We start from the raw sequence: 19,468 nt of genomic DNA on the forward strand, positions 1-19,468 counted from the left end.
TCAGAGGCCAAGACAAAGTAAACACAGTGTTATTGATTAAGATCACTTCAAAATGCTTGGCATGTTCAATTTTTATTTTGAGTCCTTTTTCTGGTGTGACTTTTGGATCCTACAGAACACGGTTTATAAATTGTGCTCACTTGCAAAAGTTGCAAACTGCGTGTCAGGTCATTTAAAAGGAAAAAGCAAATTTTGCAGCACTGGTGAACAAAGGCAACCTTCTATGCCTCAAATAAAACCAACAAAGCAGCCTGCAATCAGGCATTTAATTAAAAATGGGCCTTGTTTTTAGAGGGCTGAGCAGTCAGCTTGAAGTCAGTTGCAGCCAAAGTACTTGGTACAAAAATCGGGTCAGCCTCCCAGGCAGGAAAGGTGTCACTTGGTGTTGTGAGTTGATGATTGACAAACAGCTCAGTGCCAGGTGAACCCAGGCCAGCAGGAAACGCCGTTCCATCACACGGCTCTGGGAGCCTGACCTGCTTGGCTGTTGCTGTGGTTCCTACCCGTGCATGGGATGTGAAGTTGCATTGGTGGTGGTGTTGGTGTGTAGCATTTGTTTTCCTGCCAGTATTTAGTGCCAGTTATTGACTGCGGAGAGAAGAGTGAGTCAGCTCTTTGCCTGATGAATCTGTGGGTTGCAGGGCGGGTTGACACATTGTTAATAGCAAGAGAGACAGTTGGCATTTGATCTGTTTATATATGTGCTTGTATGTGTCTCCAAGAACTTGCTGGGTTTCTTCTCTGTTTACAAACCGTCCTGACTTTCTGTAAATTTAATGGCCATGTTGTAATTCATTCATACACTACATATTTTCATAGCCTTTTATTTTACTGCATTCTCACTGCAAACTCTTTCATCTGCATTCCTCCTCCATATAGCTTCACTTCATTCTCGAAACGCTTGCATGGAGATGATGTAAGGAATCCCTTCTGGCTCTCCTTCCCATTCTCCCTCCCCCCTCCTTTCCAAGCGTTTGTTTGTTCTCCTTCCTAATTGCTCCCAGATTTTCTGGGTGGTCCATCTGTGAACTAGATAATGGTAGAGTGCCTCTGCCTGCTAGGAGCTGGTGTGCTGTGCTTGTGATGTGGCCTCCTGAGTGCTCTTCAGAGTTGTTCTGTCTTTTATCTCTTTTGTTTGTCTCCTGGCTCTTTCACACCTGCTAGAAATTGTGTGCTTGTCCAAAGGGAAGGATGACGGTGGGAAAGAAGTAGAGTGGGAACTTTTTTGCAGTTACAGCCTCTCTGGTTCACGTTCTTTATTTTTTGTTAAATTTCCTTGAAGCTGGTGGAACGAGTGCTGAGACGTGTGCGCTGCTCTCCCGTCCTGCCTGCAGCCCTGTTGCCCTTGGGATATTTGTGGCAATGTGGCATGGTGCAGGAAAGGAAAGTAGCCAGAGTCTCCTCCTTTCTAATGGAACGTGGAGAGCTGTGTTAAAACTGCATGGGTCCGTCCATTGCCTCCAAGTAACAGTGTTAGCTCTTGATTGTTGGTGTTGGTTTGCTCAGGCAGCTGTGGAAGATAAGCTGGCTGTCATCAGGATCTATTTTCCTGGCCTGCATAGTGGACGCTATTTTTGTTCAGTGTTTTTCACAAACAAAAAACAAAAAATCACACCTAATTACAGATAAGGGAATGATTTAGGGAGCCTAATTGCTTTTATCATTGCCTAGACCTTAGACAAAAAATGAGGTGCGAGATCTGAATGTTTAGGATTAATCTGCTCAACAAAAAGCAGTTCACAAAGCTTGGAAAGCAGTGAATGCATCTAGGCTTGCACAACAGGATGCCAACTGTTTACTGTTACTCAGTGGCTCAGCTGAATTTCTGGAATGGGTTCCCAAGATGGCACCTGGATCCTCACTGCACTTGGGGAAGGAGTGCTGGAGATCTGCATGTGCCGCTTGATACCTAAATACTCATGTCCTGTCCTAGAGGGTCTTCACCGTGTCGGCTCTTTTAGCTAGACTCATTTTTTCCAGGTTAACAAAAGAAAGTCTTCACTAGTACTCATTGCATCCTTCTGAATCTTATTCCCTTTGAACAGTTTCTAGAATTGAATTTGCTTGTATCGATCTAAAAAAGCAGGTGAAAATTTTTGCCTTGCCAACGGGAGGGAACCAATAGCAAAGCAAGTGGTAGATCAGGGAGTGTCTGTGCAGGAAAGAGTGTCAGCACCCTGAGCACTACAGTCGAGTCCCAAAAACCTTGCAGAATATTATAACATTAGAGTGATGCTTGGAGATTGTAACAAGTGTATTGTTTTGAGCTGCAAAGGGTCATGTTCTCATTTCTCTGTATATCTCATCTGAACAACCGAAAACTTAGTTTTCATGGAAGCTGGGATGATCACAAAATCAGATGATTCGAGGAGCAGGGGATTTCATCAAGGCAAACGAGTATCTGGAAAACTGACAACTCCAGAAATACCTTGAGAAGCAGAAGAAGGAGTGTCGGGGCAAGGGGCTGGTGGCGGATCCCATGCTGTGCTCACCCGCCTGCTTGTGGCAGATGCGTCCCTGCACGTGCCCTCCCCAGCCTGGCACCCGGCGGTGCCGGGCTGGGCTCCAGCCCAGCTGTGACACGAGCGAGCCTTGGTGCGGGAAGGGAGAGGGGCTCCCTGGCACTCTCATGTAACAAAAGACAGGATTTAACACTAAATTTACATGAATTTGGAGAGGTGAGAGGGGCAGCTTGTGTGCCAAAGCAAACAGGGACATGTGGAGACACCTGCCCAGCAGACATAGTCATGTTAACATGCAAGATTTACACAAAGAAAACAAACAGTTTTTCTACAGGTTTGTGTTCAAAAGTGGCATTGAGTTCAGCTGCAGAGATTTTTGTGTCTTTAAATAAGTTTACAACTAAATCTTGGCTCATAAAGGGCCAAATCTTCAAGTCCTCATTTGCTTTCCAGTCCATCTAACCTCTCATTGAAGTCAGCAGGAGTTCAGGTGGAGTAAAGCCTGATTAGGGACCAAAGCAAACTTTACTTTGGAAACCCATGACTTTATTGCTTCACTGGCCAACTAATGGAGAGCAAGCAAAGCTGTGCAGCACCCTCTTTGTGACACTAGATTTCCTGTTTCGGAGGGTTTCTCTGTCCTGGTTGCCAGAGAGCTCCCTTTGAAAGTAGCTTTCTGGTTGTTTTTCTGTTCTATTTTTAATCAGTTGGTGGCTGAGATTAGAAGATGATTTAATACTCAAGAACAATGTAACTTTCACAATTTATGTACAAGGAGCTGAATGGCCTGCCTGGGGTGTTGCAGAAAAGTGCCTGCATCACTGAAATATTGGGAAAAGGTCCTTCAAATTATTCAGAAATCTGGGATGCAGTGCCTTGTCTTTAATAAAGGTGAAGGGAAGTGACTACAGAACTAGTGAGCTATAGCTGTGAACAACAAGGAAGCACTGCGGTGGGCTTTTGTGCAGCATTTTTCAGTAAGCCTTTTTACTCTTGCTGCTTTCAGACACCGGCTGATGATAGCTAGCCATCTCTTTCATCTTTGTTTCAAAAAACAAATACGTTTTTTCAGTGTACCTAAAACAGCAGTTCCCAACAGTCTCTCCACTGTCCACCTTCAACAAGGAGACACGCTGGTGGAGATTCTCTTTCATTTAAGTGCTTCTCACCAAATCTAACTCTGTCGCTTTAGTGACACACATATGACGAGCTCTCACCCTGAGAATGAGCCGTCTTATTTATCTTAGCCTTGGTTTTATTTGGAGGGTGAGACAGATGCCTGTGTCATTTCAACAGCTACGTGACCCACTGGGTAATCGGTGAGCTGACACAGGTACCGTGGAGACTTGCCCACTCCACAGGGACCTGGGGAGGAGCAGGAGGAGAATGTGGGAAACCGGACTCAGGCTTGTGGCCGTGCATGGAGCCGAGGGCAGCAGAGCCCTCAGCCTTGCACCGGCAGAAGTGGTAAAACAGACTTAACTTTTCTCTCAACAAACCCATGAATGAGCTGAGGACCTGAGTGCATGGTTCCCGAGGAAGGGGTGAGCTTTTCCATTAAGATCGAGAGAAACAAGGCTTGGGCTCATCATATTTCAAAGCACTTTGTCTCTTTATTGATGCATTTCAAATTACATCCACTTGAATAGGGAGAAGACTGTGCCAGTAAGGCCCCTTCACATCAGCAGGTACAATGAATATTACCTGAAACAAACTGTCTTGTATTTTCAACTCGTTAAATGGCATTGGATGTTTGGAGCCAAATTCTTGTTTCATTAATGTGTTGACCTTCAGTGTGTTTTCTCAGGATACGCATGAGTGTGATCTGATTCCGGCCCATCCAGTGCAGCTGAGCATAAAACGAGGTTGAAGAGGGGAAAGGTGTATTTTGGTTTTGAGGTTTCGGAGTCTTTTTATCAATTTTTCCAGATGTTCTTCACACCATTTCTGGGAAGGAAAGGCGAGATTTCTCCACCAGTGTACACAACAAAGTGACTGGCATATTTATGATTTTTCCTTGCAGCTTTTCTAGTAAAAAGATATTAGACTCCTTTTATTAGCAAAAAGCACATAAAATTATATCAGTGGGGGTTTTTTTTAATTCTTTGATTCCATATGGTAAACATTCGTGTATGGTAGGTGGAAAATGCATAATTTTGTTTTATTTTACACTTGTCCCTTTCTCTCTCCCTCCTGTCCCATATCAGTAAGGAACCATCAGATTATGTCCTCATTTTAATATGTACTGTTATTTTCTGGCATTTCTAACCCCCATGTGTGAGGCACTTGAAATTACTGGGTTTGATTCTGCTCCAAGTTGAGCAGCAGGGAGGCCGTGGGGCAGGGGTGGGAAGGACCAGAGGGCAGAGAGGGTTTCAGAACCTGGCCCGAGGGATGAAGGGGGAGTTGTCACGCTCCCACTAGCACTGGAGACCCAAGTTCCCAGCTGCTAGTGCAAGCCAGTTGGACTTGACATGCCCCTTCTCCAGTGCAATTAATTATTACGCATTCTGATTGTGCCTATCGCGTAACCTTGAGGGAGATCCAGTGCACAAATAGGGTTAAAACCTGGTGACCTGCAGCAGGATTTGGAGCTGTGATCAAACCTGCTGGCAAAGTCAAAGTTGACGGAGGTACAGTATCAGCACAAAGGGCAAAATGAAGCTGTAAATTGAAAGGAAAGATGAGAAAAAAGAGAACATAACCAAGATGGGAGTTAAAACTGATTAAGGGGCCAATCTCTCTGATGCCTAATCCTGAATTACTGGGTTGGGCACTGAGGATCTCCACAGGGGAGAGAAGAAGAAATCTTCCCTCCAGGCTGCACAGCAGGAGAACTGCTCCATAACAACTATTCCAGCCTAATGGCTTCAGCAGCCACACTCGGCCTCGGCTCCTCCGCTGGCTGACCCCTCCGAGCAGAGCAGGACAGCCTGCCCTCAGCTCTCATTCATGGTGAAGAATAAAGTACTGAGTTACGTGTCACAAGAACAAGAAAACAGAGCTTATACTAGGTATTAAATATTTAGTGGACGGTTACAAAGTACTTAAAAGCTTAAAGAAATTTTGTTTTTTTGCAGATCAGCCAAATGTCCTGGGCTTTGCTCTAAGTTGTATCCAGACACTTTCAAAGTTCATCAGTTTTTGTTGTTGCCGTGGGCTGTTCTTGAGGTTTTTTTCTTCTAAAGAAAAGGAAGAAAAAAACTGATAGGAGGAGTTTAGAGTTTTTGAACACAGAAGTCATTTTAATTTTAGTCAAAATACATTAAATGGACTTTTTTCAAACCAGAAAGCTTGGATTGAAAAAAAACCCCACCTTTACAAAGAGACTGAGCATGGAAAACTTCAACCTCTGAGGTGACTACTTCTGAAAAAATTAGTGAGCTGAGTAGGAAAAGAATGTTATAATTGCAACTGTATTGCCACCTTATCTGTAGAGGATACAACCAAGCACCCACTAGAGAAAGTGCAAAGTGAGGCACTTACGGACAAGAAGTAAACAGTACTGATACCAAAAGGAGGATAGCTGGAAAGCAGCAACCCACACTTAGCCTTTTCTGCTTCTTAGACATTCAGATTGAGTCAATGCCCATATTTTTGAAAGACTGAAGGCAAAACTGGGCAGCTTCAAGTTTGTGTTAAGTTAGTTGGCTTGTTAAGTTAGCTGCATGGCCCCCCCAAGGAAACGCATAAACATGTGATTAATGTTTGCAGTGCTTAGAAATGGAAGGCACTCTAAGCAGAGAGAGATCTCATTTGTTACTTTCTTCAAGTCGTTGCTTTTCAGGGAGGCATATGATGTTTAGTGTCTGCTCTTTTTAGGTGGCATTTTTTAAAAGGTGCTCGGTAATACTGTCATCCCGTGAGGGGCTGACCTGGCTGGAGGCCACGTGCCCACCAAAGCCACTCTGTCACTCTCCCTGCATCTTGGAGCCGCCCGTGTTGGCTCTGTTTGACATGGGGGAAGCTTCTAGCAGCTTCTCACAGAAGCCACCCATGTAGACCCCCTCCTACCAAGACCTTTCTACACAAACCCAATACACCTCTGTTCAAAGAAGTAGCCTTGGAAAAACGTTTAGGAATAACGGCCTCAAAAAAATGAAGGCCAGAATGGATTTTCCAAGTTATTTTAGGAGTCAGAGGAGGGATCAGTTTGGCTTTTCTGCCTTACACATTGTTAATGACAAAATGTAAATCGTCCTTGCTTGTCATCGGAAGGAAAGCTTTGTCCTGCTTTTAGCTATACAACTTGAAGAGGATTTTTGTGAGCTTCAAGTGGAGAATTCGGTCCCAGAGCTCTGCATGCAGTCCGGGTGCTGCACACAGGGGCCGGCTGAAGCTCGTGAGATGTCTTGGCCTCCGTGTGCTGTTGCGGGGTGGTTCTGCCGCGGACACAGGGTGGCGTGGCAACGCGGGGCCTGCTGCTGCACCCTGGCTGCAGGCTGCCCTTCACGCTGGGTCCTGCATTCAGGCCTCTGAGATGTAACAGGAGAGGAAAGCTGCTGTTTTGGTCAAGTAACGTGCTACCAGGCCAAAGCACAAGCTGTAACAACAGTGTTTCTCCAGGGCCTTGGCAAGGGTCATGGGTCCATGGGTTTTTGTTGACGTGGCTGCAGGGACACCTTAGGAGTTTCCCAGACCATTCCTTACCAGCTGTGGTCATACACGCCCATCTTTGCCCTGTCTCCTTTGTTGAATCAGCTCAACTGCTTGTAGGTCCATGTGATAAATGAGCTGAAGGAAGTGGGATGGTGCGGGGAGCACTACCAGGTTCCCTGACCAACTGGTAAGGGCAGGAGCCGCTTTAGCCATCAGTGACCATGAAGGACATCCATGGAGCCGCTCAAGTTGTGTGACAACCTTTTCACATCCAGGTGGGATAGACAGCTTGCAGCCATCTGTGAGTTGAGCTTGGTACGGCGTGTTGCAGGCCTGGAGAGCTCGACACTACACAGCTGCTTTAAGTGTGCTCCAAGTTGGTCTTGCAGGGCCACACATCCAGGTACATCTAATGCTGGACAGGCAAACATTTGGCTACATAATGCCAAATACAACTCATTAAGAGGGAAGGTTCCTACAACAGTTGCCTCCTATCTAGGGAAAGGGAGTTTCTCCTCTGGGGCTGTGACATGTACTTGGGAAGCAGCTGGAGGGGAGCTGCTGCGTTAGCAGTGCCTGGAGATGTTATGCCATGGCAGGGTGTGAGGCCTCCAGCTTCCCTGGAGGACTGTGGCTGAACCCTCAGCAAGGACTCTGTACTCCCTAGAGCCTGCTTGTCTTGGTGCAGGAGTCACTGCTCATAGGTGGTTCTTGCACCTCTCAGCCTGCAAGTGGCTCAGGCCACGCTTCTGTCTTCATTTCTCTGTGTTTTGTGCCTGGTGATCCTTTGGTCTTCTAGCCATGGTCTGGGGTTTTTGTTGATAACTTGCTGAGTATTTACAGAAAAATGCGAAAGGAGCATGGAGTTGGATGTATCTCTGTTTCAGCTGGACCCTGGGTGATTAAGGAGCGGAGTGTGTAGACGCTGACTCTGCAGAGAAAATGCTGATTTCTGTTTTACTGTTAATATGCCTCAGACGCTTCCTTGTGAAATGCTCTGGAGATTTCCTTTGGTTACACTGCAGCTTCATTATCAGTAGTGCCTGTTTGCCTTTTAAATTAGAAAGACCTCCTACTCTGATTGACCTCATAGTAAAACATTCCTGCAATCCAAGGCCAGATAACCAAAAATAACATCTCGCCTTTGTGTACTGAAAGAGACAAACCAGCAGAATCCTATAGTTGCTACCTCTGCTCTTCTGTAGGAGGGCGATTCCTCTCTGCGATGTCTCTGAAGCCCAGAGCATGGAGGTGTATTTGCTCACTCAGCCAGTCAGGCCTTTCTCCCACAGCCCTGGGTTGTTCTGGGTATTTGAGTATACAGAGTTTTTCTGACTTGTGTTTGAGATTATTTGCATGCTTTAATTTAGAATTCCTGGTCTGTAAGAATGTTGGGTTTATGTTCTCCTTATGCCAAGTCTGTGTTGGTTGTCGTATCTCTGCCCACTGCGTAACTCTAACTACTCCCTTGTGTGAATTCAAGTAATGCACTTGCGTCTAAAGTAAAAGAAAACAAGTTAAACCGAGGCCTGTGGCTGTGCTGGGGAGTGCACTCAGCCAGCAGGGAGTATCTGAGGAAGAAAAATCGGTCTCCTCTGGCCAGTTACAACTGTGTGGCCGCAGACTCTGCCTGGGTTATGGTACTTGCTGTTTGTCCACCAGGACCATGACTGATGCTGTAAGCTATTAAGCAGCGTTATGCTGCGCAGAAGGTGAGAGATGGAACTTGCGAATAAATACATGGTGTGTCCCAGCAGCTGGAGATCTGTGAGTCCCCCTCTGCCAGGGCATACTTGAGGAGAAGCCATAGTGCTCAAACCTCTGGTTCTTCTTTGGAAGAAACTTAATGGAGTTTGAGAACAGAGAGACTGAAATGAAAATCAACGATCTGCGTGTAAATGGTTTGGTGATTAGGATTGATCAAAGCTGGAGAAGCCTGTTTCAGACCTGTTTTCTTGCTCTTCATATTTTATGTTGATGTAACTTTCAGTGACAGAAACATGTCAACAAAGAAGCAGCAAATGTTTGTGTAAGTTACTGTTTGGAAGAAATCAACTATTATGTTTTAGTATCCTCTTCTCCCATCAAAATCTAATCCACAGCTAAATATGACAGGGACAGAAACTTCCTGATCCTTGTATTTAGCCACGTTGGATGTTTTGCAAAAACTTATTCTCCCCTCTCACCCTCTCAGCTGTCACAGTGCAAGGACAACCTGTTGCGAGATGTTTCTTCCAGCAGAGAGGAATGCCAGCCAGCCAGGGCTTCTCAGGCAACATTAAGTTTAACAGAGTACGTGACAGTGGAAGGAAAGAGGCTGAATGAGGGTTTGTCGCTGCTCCATTTGAAAATGCAGATGAGTAGGAGGGAGGCTGTGGAATTAAGTGCAGAATTTCAGCCTAAGCTTTGGAGGATTTTCTGTTTTAAATCAAGCTTTACAATGATTTACCTGTTGCTAAATGCTTCGGCAGCACCATAGTGTAAAGAAGCAGTGACACTGCAGTAGGGCCAGGGGGTTCAGAGTGATACATATGACAGAAAAACAGCCACATGCTTCCTTGTCCACTGGGCTTACCCACCAAGGCAGGTATCTTGCTTGCCTCCTGGGCTTCCCTATGGGTGCTGGGTATCTTGCACTGAAGAGCCAGGCCTCTATCTTGGGTTCCTGGTATGTTTTTAAGGCACAGGGATAGCAGCTGGATACGTGCTTCTGTGTGTTATTTGTGTCATCTTTAGCAGCCCTGGTAAGGCTTCACTAGTTGCTCAGTTCTTCCTTCTAGAAAGTGGAAAAGCAGAAACAAAACCAAATCATTTCACATGTGTGTGTCTGACTGAATTCTGAATATTCCAGAAGAGCAGCAAGTTGAAACGAATGGCATCCTAGTGTCTTTGCCTATTTGGTGTGCCTGTGCTCTCCATCTCCTCTAGTAAATCATAACAAAACACAAACTCATTTCTTAAGAGTTCAATTCTTGTAAGAGAAGGGGAGAGCCTGAATTTTTTTTTTTTTTTAAACTGGGCTGTGTGTGTGGTTTCTCAGGGAAGATCCAATTTTAAGAGACACCTGCATCCACTTTAACCTTCCCTTCTTTGTGAGCCCTGCTTTGCCACCAGCCAATTAGTGGACTCAGGAGGACATTCTGGGTCAAGCTGTACCAAGTATCGCAAATCCTCATTAATGCTAATTAGTGCTCAGTAGGTTAATTGGTGGTGAAGCTCATCTTTTTTTAATTACTTGAGCAAATGAGCCAGTGGGACCTTGTGGTCAGCTTTGAATTATTCTGTTTGTTTTGATGCACCTCATTTGAATGTGTAAAGCCAGATGTTTGTTGCCTAGATTTAAGGGCTGTTTGCTTTTGTTGAGGGATGAGAAAAAAGGAACACAGAAAAATAAAATGAAGGTCTCTGACACCTTAGAGCAATTCAGATACTGAAATGGAAGAGTCACTTTATTCATGGAATAGAAAATGCTGTTATGAAATGACATGTTGCCTTTAGTTTACCTTTTGATTTGTCATTCACTTCATTAATTCGTGTAATGTTGTTAGCACAGACTTCCAGCCAGCCAGAAATCATTTTTACCCTTTAAGGAAGCCATTGCAACAGTATTCCTGGCACAAAGTATTCTTTGTTATTGATAGCAACTGAATCTAGTTCAGATGACTCGAGTAATTACTTGATTTAATCCGTTTTTTCATAGTAACTCTCCAAATTGGGACATTTTTAATAGTTTTTTTTGTAAGCTACTATGTGTTTTGTTTAGTTCAAAGCATTTTGTCTGTGTCCTTTGTCCTTCATGTAATTACAGATAGATGATATCTCTCCCTTACCCCTTCTGAGGTCACCAACAAACCAAGTTAAGCATATTTCACTGTCACTTTCCAGGTCACTGACTCCCATAAGGATGTCTGGGTTTGTGACTTCTTTCATTCAGACACCGTTTTTGAGGTCCTGAGTATGAACACAACTGTATGCAGTATTGAGAGTATGATCTCATGATCTCTTATCCCTTTGCCTTGATGCATCTTACGATGCCCTCCTTAGACCCTGTGGGAGGGATTAGGCGCTGGCTCTGAGTCACTGGAAAGCACAGTTAACACTTAAAATCATGGCAATATTTCTGGGAGCAAGGCCTAAACCGGTGCCTGCAAGGCCAAAGTTGTTGTTAGTTTTGCATCAAAGTATGAGGGAGTCTGAGAAGTCTTCACTTTGTTTGTGGCAGACAAAACCTTTTCTGAAAGCAGGGACTTAGTTGGTATCAGTGCAAACACTTAAGAAACCCACTTAACTTTTTCTTTCCTTTCAGGGCTTGTATTGGGAGATCTAAGATCTGTTAATAAAGCAAATACTCATCCGTTTCAGAAGAGCTGTGTTGCATTTACCTCTCTGTATTAAGAGCTTGTTTTATAGTATTTGACTGGTCTCAATTTGCAGTCAGTTTCATCATCCCTTGTACTTAAACCATAAATGCTCTAATTCTTCCATGAGTTTTTCTTTCTCCGCATAGATACAGTCCACTATAATTTCCCAAACAGGAGAATCAGATGTGACTTCAGTTTTGAAATTGTTGATTATCGTTAGCAATATCAAAGATAGTCGAGCTTTGGCTTCCTTAGAGCTGCAACACGTCATTCATTTTCAGAGTCCCTTGACAGCACACTTAGCTCCACACATTGCATGTAGAAGCCTGAGGAGCTATAACCATTATTGGCCTGTAGCAGGTACCATCCTGTATTTCATCTGTTGCTGTGCGGTAGGCAGACAGATTGTTCCTCGTGCCTTTTGCTGCTGTGGTTAATTCAACTCTCAGTGTAAGGATTTTGTGGCAGATGTTGTTTATTTGTCCCTTTGAACAAATACTTTTGATCGGTGTAAGATGCCTTTTTTAAGCCTTCTATCCCAAACCACCTTCTGGTTCTCCTACCTGCATGTTCTTCTGTACCTGCAGAACATGAACAAGTATTCCACTTGTCATTCCCAGGACAGCAGTAGATTCAGACAGTGTTTCACTACACTTACCAGTCAGCAGACTCATGAGGTACCAGCAGTCCTCTGCAGTCAGGAGGAGGCTGCACAACAATACAACATCACTAGTTTGTATGTGCGCTGGTCATTATTGATTCTGCAGGTTGACAACTTCATTTCTCATTAGAGAAATCTCATATCTCTCTTCATGTCTACCATCCCCTCCCCTGGAGATCCTTTGTAGTACATGCTTTCTGTTACGCAGCGTGCTTTGAGCAGTTGGAGATTTCTTTGTGTTGTACTTGATTTTCTTACAGCCAGCTGGTCTTTGCGTTTTTAGCCAGTTGGATCTTCCAAGATATTTAGAAGCTTCCGTGCTATAACCTTGGTTTTAGTGGAAACCTGTGATACTTTCTTCTTTGCACACATGTACATCTCACGATCCAAGAGCTCTTAAAGATTCTTTGGCATTCTCAGTTGGTATCTATAGTTTTGCTTCCAAATCTAGTATCAACTTCTGTTTTAAAATGAGGGATACTACTGATTGCAGACAAGGAAAGCAACCTGGTACATCTGTTGCGAGTGTGATTCTGTGGTGCCAAGGGAATGAGGGGAAGAGACCAAGTGTCTCAAAGTGCTTACAGTTGGTCCAGATTTTAAGGAGGGGTCCATAGTTCAGGTGTCTGAGCTCAGGGACCACAGGAAAAAGAGAAGGATTCCTCTCTTTCTTTTGTGGACATCTCATTATGCACTGAACAGAGGACTGTGAGCCTGGATATTACCCTAATGGACTATTAAGTGGAATATAAGCCTGCATGGCTGGATTACATATTATAGGCATCTCAGAGATTCTTTGGTTACTTTTTTGTTTGAAGTTAGAAAACTGCTTCAATGAAAGGGAGTTGTTTGGTTAAAGCTGTTTTAAGTTTGTTGACAGCAGCAGCTGTGCTTGCTGGGATTTCCATTCCCTGTACCAAATGTATGTGAATTTGTAATCTAATCCAAGAAAGATATCAACATTGGCATTCAGATGTGTATCCATGTTTGTGGCATAACCAGTGGAATTACTGCTTGTGATTAAAGAAATGAAAGAACAAGCAGACTGTGAAAATGGAAGCATGGTGTAAATGTGGTGCAAATGGGATAAAAACACTGCAAGGAGCTGCGCTAGCAGACAGATCCCATCTATGCACTGACTCCATCTCAGTGTTGGGAACACAGGAGGGATGGAAAAAAACAACCCAGTCGCACAGGAACTTTCAACTAAAATAGACGGTAATATCTTTTTCAAAATAATCTGATATATAGCAGTTATTTGAGACTCCAGTGCAAAACAATTCTATGATTCTATGAGATTTGGACGCCTATGTTATTTTCAAACCGCATCGAACTTAGTGGGATTTGTATACATAATAAGGTGCTTTGAAAAGTCAGGACCTTAACCGTCATTTGTTTATTCTGGCCGTGAAGTTCTTGATTAAATGAGTTGTGTTTTTAATAAAAATCAGAGTGGAGAGTGTCTCTAATGATTTGCATACATCTGTTAAACTTGTTGTAAGCATACTTTATTTTTCACTGTAAGTTTGTGTTTTCACTTTCTGTAAATTCAGTAACAATTTTTCAGGCCTTTGACAGGAACTGTGTAAACCAAAGGGGTTTTAATCAAAAACTGAATAGGAAGTTGTTGTGGGTTTTTTTGGTTTTGGATGGGTTTGGTTTTTTTTTTCCAGTATGGGAGGTGGAAATGAGAGAGTTCTCTAGAAAAGAGAATTAACTATGGGTCCCATCTTCAGTTGCTTCAGGCTGTTTTGCAGGTGTGATAGAAGCCCTTTAGCAAGCGATAAGCCACAAGGCTTTGCTTCTCCTCTCTAAGGCAGTTTGTGGGTGCTATGATTCCTGTACATAATACTAAAGAGAAATCTTTTTAATGTAATAATATATAGGCATTTTGCATGCAGAAATCACAATGATTGTAATATTATGGAGGGATTAACTAAATGTGAACTTACACAAAGTGGCCTTAGAAAGGAGGAGTTTCCATTATTAGAGAGTTCTCTTGATAATGTGCAGTTTAAAGAAAGAAGTTATTTTTTCATGCTACAGCCATCTTAAATACTGACAAAGTCAAAGCTGCCAAGTACTTTAAATACAGTTGACTTTTACGTTGAAATTTTCTGGTTACTCACTGGTATATTTTTTTTTTCTCTCCCTCAGCGTGAATGAACGTGATCATTTGTTAAAGAGGCTCGGCAGGAAAACTCCTCCGAGCCTTTTCCGTGCTCATTCTGTCCAGCAAAGTGTATCGCGTAAGTAGCAGATCATGTATGCATGTGTTTCACAGCAGTCGGTCCCAGATGAGTGAAGTGAAGGGTGATTATTTTTTAATTAAATTGTAGGTAGAGATAATCTAGTGCAGAGGCTGAACTGCCAAGCAAGACACATACATTTGGAAGCGGAATTAGTGTATTTGGCCCTAGGCGAGTGGAGCTCAAATGTGGATAATTCCCTGGGATCCAATCCACAGGCCCAAATGACAAAATCCCAGTACACAGATTCTCTAAATATAAAATCCTGATAGTCTTTAGAATACTGTAAAATCAAGAACTCTGCAGGATAAAATAAATGTTGTGATAGTGCCTAGCTTAAACAGAAATGGTTTCTTTATGAAAAGTCATATTAGCTGTGGTTAGCTGAGAATACAGCCATGTTTCAGGGATGCCACTTAGGGGTTCTGTGTGTTTCTGATGAGGAAAGCCATGGCGTGCAGAGCTGCCTCTCTCCTCTCCCTATTTGTCCTCTGCTGGGAGAAGAGAAGCAGGGTCACACCTCGCTAGTGCTGCTATTTGCAATAAATTGCATTTCTTGTTAGTGCGGAGGTCATCCAATTATTCATCTTCCTAGAGGAACACGTGACAGGCCTCGATCTGCTGGACCTGGCAGTTTTTTGTCAGTGTTAGAAAAGCTTCCACAGCATTAAAAATAATCGAGCGGCTCTGTAGGCCAGATACACACTGAAGGACCACACTGTCTCAAGGGACCAGAGTCCAATCAACCTCTTCTAGTGGTAAAATGCAGTCTCTCTTGTGACTAAACCGGTAGTCAACATATGCACATATTACTGAAGAAAATAACCCTGCAGCATGCAGTACTGCTGCACACAGTGCAAGGGGCAGGCACTCAGGCTTTGGGTTTTGTATTGCTGTTGCACTGAGAAGTGACACCCCTGCCTATTTAAGAATTCCAGGGAAGTCAGATCTCGTTGCTGGATGTGTCACCTCGTGTAGCAGAACTGTTGTGGTTTAGATCATTGAGGCAGGACTGGGATTCGAGAACCGAAATGCCTGAGGTATTCCTATTTTTCACAGGGAACTCGACTATAAGTGGTGGGACAGTGACAGATCTGATAGTCTTTGTCATTTATAGAGCCATTGCAAGGCCATCACTGTCCAGGGATAAAGGGTCTTTAGAGATCAGTCCTGCTGCTCCTGGGAAGAGAGGCCGGTGCACAGAGCAGCCCTGTGAACTGTGTGTTCCTGCCAGCATTTAATCCTTTGTGTCAAGGAGCCAGGGATGCTGTTGGCAGCATGGCTTTGGGCATGCAAACACACTCTTTGAGGAGACTCCAAAGGCGATGATTGGCAGAAGAAATCCATAAAATGTATAAATAAATTGCTGTCAAAGTAGTCTGCTGTAGAGACCACAGTGCAGAAGGGAGATACACCAGTAGTGACTGGTCAGACTTGATACATGCTTTTAGTCTGCTACAACACATTAGCAGGTGGTTAGTAGGTGAATAGCTATTGGGAAAGAAAAATTAGATAGCAAAATAAACCCTAGTTTGGATAACCAGCTTCCCTACAAATGCAAATGATTACATGCTAAATGACTCAGGCCAGTCAAGTCAGGTTACAATCAGCCATCTGTTTTTCACATGAATGTAAATTTTGATTGTGAAGCTGTTAGTACTGAAAGATGCCTTTTATGGCATATCCATGACTCTTTAAAACTTCTGTCATCTCTTGTCAAATGTTATTTTCCAATGTTGCATAGCTGCTATATGTACAAGGCCATGTGAAATCCAAGGAACATATGTGCTGTTTTCACAACGCTAAATCATACAACTGTTTACTAAATGCTAGAAATCTTCAAAGCAAATAGTTGATGAATAGGGCAGTAGCCTTGACATGCTGGGCCAATATTTTAAATCACACTGCAAGCGCTCTGTTTGAAGTCTTGAACTGTTCATATGTTTCCACCAGGATCCAAGTTCCCAGCCTGAAAAAGCCACTTCTTCCAAAAATTGCTTGTGTGACTTCAACTCGGAATCTGACACTTGCTTATAAAGCAAGAAAATGGTTTGTTTAGGTAGAGCTGACAAAGGCTTAAGCAAATCAATTGCCTTGGTCCCAACAAGGAAGGAAAATGGGATTAAATTTCTTAGCACAGAATGTAAAGATGCAGTACTGGTTTTAGAGTCACTTTATTTTTGACAACAACTGTTTACAAATTTTTGGAGAGGAAACAAAGCTTTGTTTCTAATCATATGGAAAGGAGAAAAAATCTCATGGGGAGTTTCAGAGCTACTACTAGTGTTCTATGATAAGAGCAAAAAGATGACTGAGCTAAGTCTGCAGAGCCCTGTATCAAAAGGCAGCAGCTCACTCTGTGTTTCCCTGGCTGTCTGGTGGTGAGCCAGCCCCTCTCCAAAAGCGTGAGCACAACACCAGGCCTGCAGGCAGGATGGTGGCTGGGGTGCTCCCATACAGCACCAGGCTCTGGCAGATCCAGCCCCCAAAGTGCGGGGCAGAGCCACACAGGCGGTGCCATGTGAGTGCCACACAGGAGTGCCAGCCACAATGAATCTCTTGAATGTCTCCTCCCAGTAAAGAACCTGGCTCAGTTTGGCTGCCTTGGAGAATAGCCCCTGTGCATCTAGAAAGGGTATGCCCTTAGAGTAAGACCTTCATGGCTGTTTTTCTTGCTCTGGCTTTGGTTTTGTGTTCCTACACCATGTAGAGCTGTCAGAAGCATGAAAGAAATCTATCTACTAACAGTACTGCCAAAGATCATGTGGTTCCTTCCTACTGGTGTAACTTCTGGGAAGCATTATGAAAACTTAAAGGTTTGTTGGATGACGTTGTCATGAGACTTTAGTGGAAGATTTTTATGTGGTTCTCAAGCCCATGTGCTAACATAAAACTATCTCAGTGGAATCTTGTAGGGAGCAGTTACTGTGCTGGCCTGCAGGCTTGGTGCCGCTCCTGGTGAAGGTGCCTAGTAAAACTGGGGATTGCTTGTTGCCATTTGCTTTCTAAAGCCTCTTAAGAGTGAGCAAGAAGTGTCACCAGGCTCCTCTCAGACATGTCTTTAGTGTGCTGTGGGGCTCACACTCCAGGGAAGAAGCAATAATGATTCTGAGAAGCTTTCCCTCTCAGAGGGTTTGCTGGCAATGAGGTTTTCTCCAGGTGAGCTTTCTCCAAGTCTCCATCCAAGTTCACGTCTTTTTTCTTTGCTGTGACTTTGTGAAAGTAGCATCTCCTTTAGACAGTCTCTGTAGGTACAAAAGATGGGTCTTGACCTCCCCTTTCTTCCCATATGAGTGACCTCTACCACACGTGCCCCAGACACTTACCAGCAGGACGGGAAGGGTGATGCTCACCACTTGCTCAGGTACCCTTGGACCTGTCCATCTTTAAGGAAAGTCACATATATCCCTGTAGTGCCCTTTCCCTCCTGTAATTCTGAATCCCCCCTGTCAATGTTTAGTTGTCATTTGTCTCAGCACACTCTTAAAAACAGCTGCATCTCACTCTCGTTAAGCACTATTCCGGCAGAACTCCTCTTGAAATGCAGAGAGCCATGCCTGAATGAGGATTACTGCACTTGGCCCAGATTTCCTATGCTAGGAAAGAAAATCCCTCTTCCTTTGACAGAATATGGAGATTGCATAGAGTAAATCCGAAGGCAGAGTGTGTGGTTTGCACCTTATTAATCAATGGAGAAAAAGCACCTGTCATCTGAGGTTCATTTCACAGTATGGGGGCTGGCAAATAATAAATAATAATAATGTGTTCATGCTGAGGGCTCTAATCCCACCATTTATTCTCCACTAGCAGACACCTTCTTTCTCTCACTTTTCTGCTGGTGCATTTTGACTGGAAAAACAACAGGGTAGACACTCGAGATGCTTTATAAACTCCATTTCCTCTTATCTTGCATGTGTTTGAAGTATCATATACATTCTGTATTTTTTCCAAGCTACATCTTTGACTGTCAAGTAGAATTGCAATCTTTTAAAATCAACTTAAGAAAAAGAAATAGGAATAATTAGTTCAGAATTGATGCTGCGGCATCTGGCTCTGTTTTCTACATGCAAATACTGGTAGGTTAGTATCTGGGATGAGAGGTGGGACCATTTGTCAGCAATTCCTCTTGGGTCCTTTAGAAAACACAGGCATAGTTGATCAGCAGAGAAATGAATTATTTCTGTAAGCATTAGTCAAAATGTTCAAGATTTAAAGCAGCTCTCGCTTTCCCAGGGTAAGTGGAAGCAGGTTGCCAGAGAAGTCAAAGCTGAGTTAGCATTTACTGTTTAATTAGTAAATGTGAACTGCAATATCCTAGCAAATCTCCTTAAAAACTATGCAGAACCAGACATTTGGCCTGAGAAAGAATTTGGCTGGCCAAGTGATACCCAGCGTTGATTTTTATTATGTCAGAGAGATTTTTTGTTACCTAAGCAGCAATGTTTCTGGAAGGAGATTTATTTAAAAACAAACAAACAAAGACATTCCCATCCCCCCAAACCCTAGAACTTAATTTTAATGAATTTGAATCTGGGCATCTTTCTCCAAAGGCAAACAACATGATGGTAAAATGCATTTTATACTTTGGACTATACCAAACCCTAAGAGCACCATGTGTATGAACCAGTGCAGTGCTGCAGGAGACAAAGTTTCTCACAGGCTTCCAGTGAGAGCTGCCCTCTTGCTGGTTGCGCTAAACAAACCCCAGACAGACAGGCAGTTCAGGTGTATCAAAGAAGAATGCAAGGAGTAGGAGGCCTCTAAAATAAATCCCTGAAGTGACTAAAACTCTGCGCAGTCCTTCCATGAGCAGATTTTTTGGAATAAAAAGAGCACCTTGGGCAATTCTGGTGCTGATCTTGGAAGCTATTTGATGTGTGAGGGCTGTTGGGTGTGCACAGGGTTACGGTCTGTGTTCAAGACACGTGTGGAGACGGTTTCTCTAATCCAGCACTGCACAGACCAGAATGACCATTACAGTGAACAGAAGAAGAGTGTGTTAAATTAGAAACCTAATGGGAGACTAGATTCCGATCTACTAATAGAATATCAAAGCTTTAAAAAAACCCAACAGGATGCTTTTAAAATTCAGTAGGTTGCCTCATAATATCTGGTGAGAGTGAAGCCTTAGATTTG

At 43.5% G+C, this 19,468-nt stretch overlaps 1 protein-coding gene across 1 annotated transcript in view; it reads left to right on the plus strand.

Moving 5' to 3' along the window:
- Positions 1-19,468, plus strand: part of ATP8A2 (ATPase phospholipid transporting 8A2) — a 301,460-nt gene that overhangs the window by 278,637 nt on the left and 3,355 nt on the right. The window contains exon 35 of the mRNA XM_065654983.1: positions 14,241-14,332. Coding sequence (XP_065511055.1) covers positions 14,241-14,332 — 92 coding nt within the window. The remainder of the gene's footprint in view (positions 1-14,240; positions 14,333-19,468) is intronic.

Source organism: Caloenas nicobarica, chromosome 1 (genome assembly GCF_036013445.1).
Source record: "Caloenas nicobarica isolate bCalNic1 chromosome 1, bCalNic1.hap1, whole genome shotgun sequence".
Lineage (NCBI taxonomy): Eukaryota > Metazoa > Chordata > Aves > Columbiformes > Columbidae > Caloenas > Caloenas nicobarica.